General features: G+C 33.5%; 1 protein-coding gene across 1 annotated transcript; it reads right to left on the reverse strand.

Annotated features, from left to right (window-relative positions):
- Window positions 1-2,208: 2,208 nt before the first annotated feature.
- LOC140062077 (uncharacterized) lies at window positions 2,209-3,249 on the reverse strand. The gene has a single exon (XM_072108121.1). The coding sequence runs from the start codon at window positions 3,247-3,249 to the stop codon at window positions 2,209-2,211; it is 1,041 nt and encodes a 346-aa protein (XP_071964222.1).
- Window positions 3,250-5,449: the final 2,200 nt, after the last annotated feature.

Here is a 5,449-nt window from a genome sequence, read left to right on the forward strand (position 1 = left end):
GGGAACATTGACATCATTCTGTGTTCTTGTGTGTGAACAGGGAGCATTGACATCATTCTGTGTTCTTTTGTGTGAACAGAGAACATTGTCATCATTTTGTGTTCTTGTGTGTGAACAGGGAACATTATCATCATTCTGTGTTCTTGTGTGTGAACAGGGAACATTGACATCATTCTTTGTTCTTGTGTGTGAACAGGGAACATTGGCATCATTCTGTGTTTCTTGTATGTTTAACTAGTTTACATAAATGTGGTAATCGTTTAATGCATGTACAAATGCTTGGATTTAAATTCAGACGTTACTACGTTTAAAGCTCACCTATATGTAAATTGATAAATCAACTCCCTGCAAGTTTCAATAAATTTGGAAAATATTGTGTAATAATATAGGCACTATCCCTTTGCTGCCAATTACAAGATGATATATGTACATATGCTATTAACTGGTGTTAGAACATGTTCTTAACTTTTGTACCATGCATGGAGGAATTCCTCTATGATTTTACTGGGGGTCTCAGCACATGTGTAAATTAATTCATAAGTAGATACTCAAGTCTACCTATTGCCAATTTATTATACATTTTGGTTCCAAGCTATCCCATTACTATTTGTATGCAAACTTCTTCCTGTGGATAAATGACCATAATTATTGTCACTCTCTGTACAATTTTAGCTATTCTATGAACTTGTCACTGCTGCTTGGCTGTAGCACTCTCTCTACCATTTTAGCTATTCTATGAACTTGTCACTGCCGCTTGGCTGTAGCATCCCTGTCAATATCCAAGAACTATCTTCCAGTGAAAAGTAATGACAGTGTTGCGTTAATCTTGTTATCTCCATATATATATTTTTTTGCTGCATATGCAATAATGCCAAGGAATAATAAACACTTCTCCAAAATATACAAGTTGTTTCTGAGTTTTTGTTTGAAAATTATAAACCAAATCCAAATTGCCCAATTAAGTAGGTAATCAGTTATCAGCAATTTTCTGGATCGTCTTTCTAAACATTTGCTGTGATTCGCTCCGCATTGCAGCAGTTTGTGAGATAATCTCAGATGCGCGCATATATATACTAAGTCGATGAAAGGGCCTGAGAACAGTAACACATTCAATTCAATTCAACGTAAACATTTATTTTCTTTCTTTCAATCAATAAAAAATGAATAGGTATAAAAAAAGAAAGTACGAGTTTCAAATAATACAATTCATAAATATATATATATATATATATATATATATATATATATATATATATATATATATATATATATATATATATATATATATATATATATATATATATATATATATATATATAAATCAAAGAGCTGCATAGGCAGGATATAGAAAAAAATCAAGATCAAATAAGTTAAAACTGCCTCAATATAGATTTATTTTAACGACATGTTTCGGGCATAGCCCATCATCAGGTGAAAAGAATTGTAACAAAGGATAACATATATAAGTCACAAAATTACATAATAAAACAAATCAGCCAATCAAAGATGTTAACAAACAAAAGGCATAGTTATAAAGGCACGCCTCCAAAAGCTATGGTGTACAAAGCAGGAATGGTTGCTTATAAAGCAGGAAATTTAAAACAAAGACAAAAGCTCAAGTGTAAATAATTGTTAATATGTGAATGTCTCTGGCAAAATTAATGTTTAAAGGATCTAAATTGTACAGTTATGCCGGTAGGGGCAAGAGTGCCAAGCTTTACAATTATTCTTTCTTCTATAATTCTACGAGATGTCTCAGAACCATTACATACTTTAACACCAGAAATAGTAATATCTGAAAGGGAATGCTCATTATTACAAAAATGGGTGGCTACAGGTAATCCGGGAGTCTTTAGTTTAATAGACCTTAAATGTTCTACAAACCTATCACCTAACCTGCGTTTAGTTTCACCAATATAAAGCATATTACATTTACGGGTACATTTAGTACACGAAATACAATAAACTAGATTTCTAGTGGTGCACGTAATACGATCTGTGATAACATAATTACCAGAAGGTCCTACTATTTGGTTTGAACATGAAACGTAATTACATGTCGAACATCTATTTCTATTACATTTGAATGTTCCAGTTGATTCATTACCTTTGTTTTGTAATTTAGATTTAACTAAAGTGTCTTTAATGCTTTGATCACGTCTGTAAGCTATCATGGGTGGTTCTTGAAAAATATCTTTTGTAGCGGATTTATTTATCTTCAGTCAAAATTGAAAAGTTATCGCGGACAATGTTAATAACCTTCTTATTCATAGGATGATACGTGAGGACTAGAGGTATGCGGTCACAAGCATTTGTATTATGTGTAGGTTGTAATGTGTCCTCGTGCGTTAACTGGCAAACTTTTCTTAGAGATTTCACAGTAATGTCAGATGGATATTCGCGTGCATTGAAAAAATCGATCATCTCAGATGCTTTGATGTTAAAGTCATCATCATCGCTACATAAACGTCGAAGTCTAACAAGTTGCGAATACGGTATAGCATTCTTACAAGCTGGAGGATGCGAAGAGTTGTAATTTAGATAAGTGTGCGCGTCAGTATCTTTGTAGTGGACGGATGTAGAAAGACCAGGTTTATCAATAGATAAACTAATATCAAGGAAAGGCACACACTTGTCAGAAATTTCATGAGTAAACTTTATAGCAGGATGAAAATTGTTCACAAAGTTAATGAACTCATTAAGTTCATCTAAAGTTCCCGACATAACACCAACACAATCATCAATATACCGTTTGAATAAATCTGGTTTCTTTCCCTTATAATCTCGTAACACATTCTGTTCAAAATACCCCATAAAGAGGCAAGCAAAGTTAGGTCCCATTTTTGTACCCATGCTTATCCCAGAAACTTGCCGAAAAAACTTCCCATTGAAGTTGAAGGCTGTAGTATTAAGTACAAGTTCAGCGAGACGTAGTATTGTCGATGCGGGATATTTAATTGAATTATCTAGTTCAATAAAATGTCTCATTGCGCTAAGTCCATCTTGAATAGGAATTGATGTGTATAAGGCCGTAACATCCATTGTAAAAAGATAAGCACTCGCAGATGAAAATGTATAATCTTTAAACAAAACTACAGCTTCTTTGCTATCCTTGATGTAGGTTGGCAGATTTTGTACAATTGGCTTCAAGATTCCATCCAAGAACTCGCTAATAACAACTGTAGGCGCGTTACAAGCGGAAACAATAGGTCTACCAGGACTGTTAGTCTTGTGTATTTTAGGTAACATGTAAAAGCTAGGACAAGTGGCGTCAGAATTAATCAATATATGGGCTGTAGAAGGAGCTCTTTCTTCTTAATCATACTATTTACAGTCTTCTTAACAATACCAATATCAGAATCAGTAGGGTCGGCATCAAGTGGCTGATATACGTCAAGATTAGAAAGTTGTCTTTCTCCCTCTGTAATATATAGGTCCCTTCTCCAAACCACAGTAGCACCACCTTTATCTGCTCGTTTAATAACGTAGTCATGATTACCTTTAAGTGATCTAATGGCAGCTTGCTCTCCTTTTGACAAATTACAAATATTCTTTGGTTGTTTTAACTTAAGCTTGTTAATCTCTCGTTTGCAAGTATTGACATACAGATCAAGTTCAGCGAACATACCTTGTGGCAGTGTCCAGCTAGATGGCTTCTTATTCAGCAACTGTAATTCATCTTTTGTTGTTACATTTGTCTGATTCTTGCCGTGAAAGTTTGCTTTGAGTCGTAAACGTCTGTAATATTGATCCATGTCTTGTTTAAGCTGGAAATCATCAATCTCTTTCCTAATAGGAATAAAAGATAGACCCTTAGAAAGAACAGAGCGTTCTTCATCTTTAAGAGGCAAATCGTCAGGTATAGTCACAACTAGTTTAGACGTATCAGGGTGTGCTCTCGTTGGTCCTACCTCACCAATGGAATACTCTCTACAAACACGATTAGCTTTAAGTAATTTAGCTTCTGTCAATGACTTGTAATACCATTTGTTTAATCCATGGACGATACTTCGTATTTTGTCAAATTCGTAGTTGGTACAAGCTGCTCGTAGGTTGGTCTTATGATGTACCATTTGTTCATCATGATACGCAACTTTCTTTAAGTTCATCTGAATGCTCATACGCATAAACCGTCTGGAAACAGCATTGATACTATCAGATATGAACTTCTTATCAAAATAAGCAAAGGACGGTGACCAGGTAGATCTAAATGACTTGGGTATGACGTTCCATCTTAGACAAGTGGACAGAAAATAAACATTACTAGAACATCTTGCCTTACTGAACGTTGAGGTTCCAAAGCAAAAACCAAATGTCTTCACACATGGAGAATACAGGCTTAAGTCGTTGTTGAGAATCCGACGCGCTTGTTGTAAAACTTGCTTGGAATTGGCCATACTTGTTATAAAACAAACAGGTATAGCTATATATATATATATATAGCCTATATAGACTAATTTTCACTTCACTCAATCAATAACAATAAAACAGATGGTATTAAAAAAATTAAAGAAAGTGCGAATTTCAAATAATACATTTCATAAATATATATATATATATATAGCCTATATAGACTAATTTTCACTTCCTTTTTCCTTTTTTTCAAATAAACCATATAAACAGCAACATGTAGAAAGAAAGATGGCAAAGCCTGTGATGTGGAAGCCCACACAAAGAAGTAATAAATAAGTTAGACACTACACAAACAGTGACACACAGGTACAGAAACAAACTTACAGGACACGAATCACAACACAAACAGACATCTCATACAGAACATGCACAAGCACACACATACACGAACACACATCACCAGGGGGAAACATTAATATTTAGAAATGAGGAAAGATTTGAATGTTTTATTAAATAAAAATTTAGTAGCCAAATGTTTAATTTGTAAAGGAATTTTATTCCAATTTATGGGACCAGTATATCTGATTAAATGACATAAGATTGTGAATCATATGAATTGCAGTGATAATTATGTTTGTAGATGGAACTATTAATATAATAAAGTTCCTGTACAAGTTAATTATTTGCAACACCTTTAGACATTATGATTTGTACATTTTACTTTTATTATACAAAGTTCTCTATTCTTTTTTTTTTCATATCTGGACCTGGCAAACGTATATTTATTTTAAAAGTATACAGTCAACAGTGATTACTCACTGTTAGTTTTTTTTTTAAAGATATTTAATTCTCAAAATTAATTTCATTATGCCAAGTGAAGCATCAGGCTGCATGCTGCATGATGAGAGTACATCATATCATCGTATGGTGGCGTGCTTTTGTTTTGATGATATGATGAAAAGTCCAAAAAAGATAATGTCGTCGTTTTTTTATTTTTACACAGTTGGAATTTCCGTAAGATTGCATTATCGATTTTTGTATTGTTTTGTGGTGTGTGTCAATCAAATTATGATGATGACATGAAAATGTATAGATA

The sequence above is a fragment of the Antedon mediterranea genome, chromosome 11, assembly GCF_964355755.1.
Source record: "Antedon mediterranea chromosome 11, ecAntMedi1.1, whole genome shotgun sequence".
Lineage (NCBI taxonomy): Eukaryota > Metazoa > Echinodermata > Crinoidea > Comatulida > Antedonidae > Antedon > Antedon mediterranea.

Bases quoted from the DNA above. Each gene is read 5' to 3' on its own strand.
- LOC140062077 (XM_072108121.1), bottom strand. From the start codon at position 3,249: ATGTTACCTAAAATACACAAGACTAACAGTCCTGGTAGACCTATTGTT.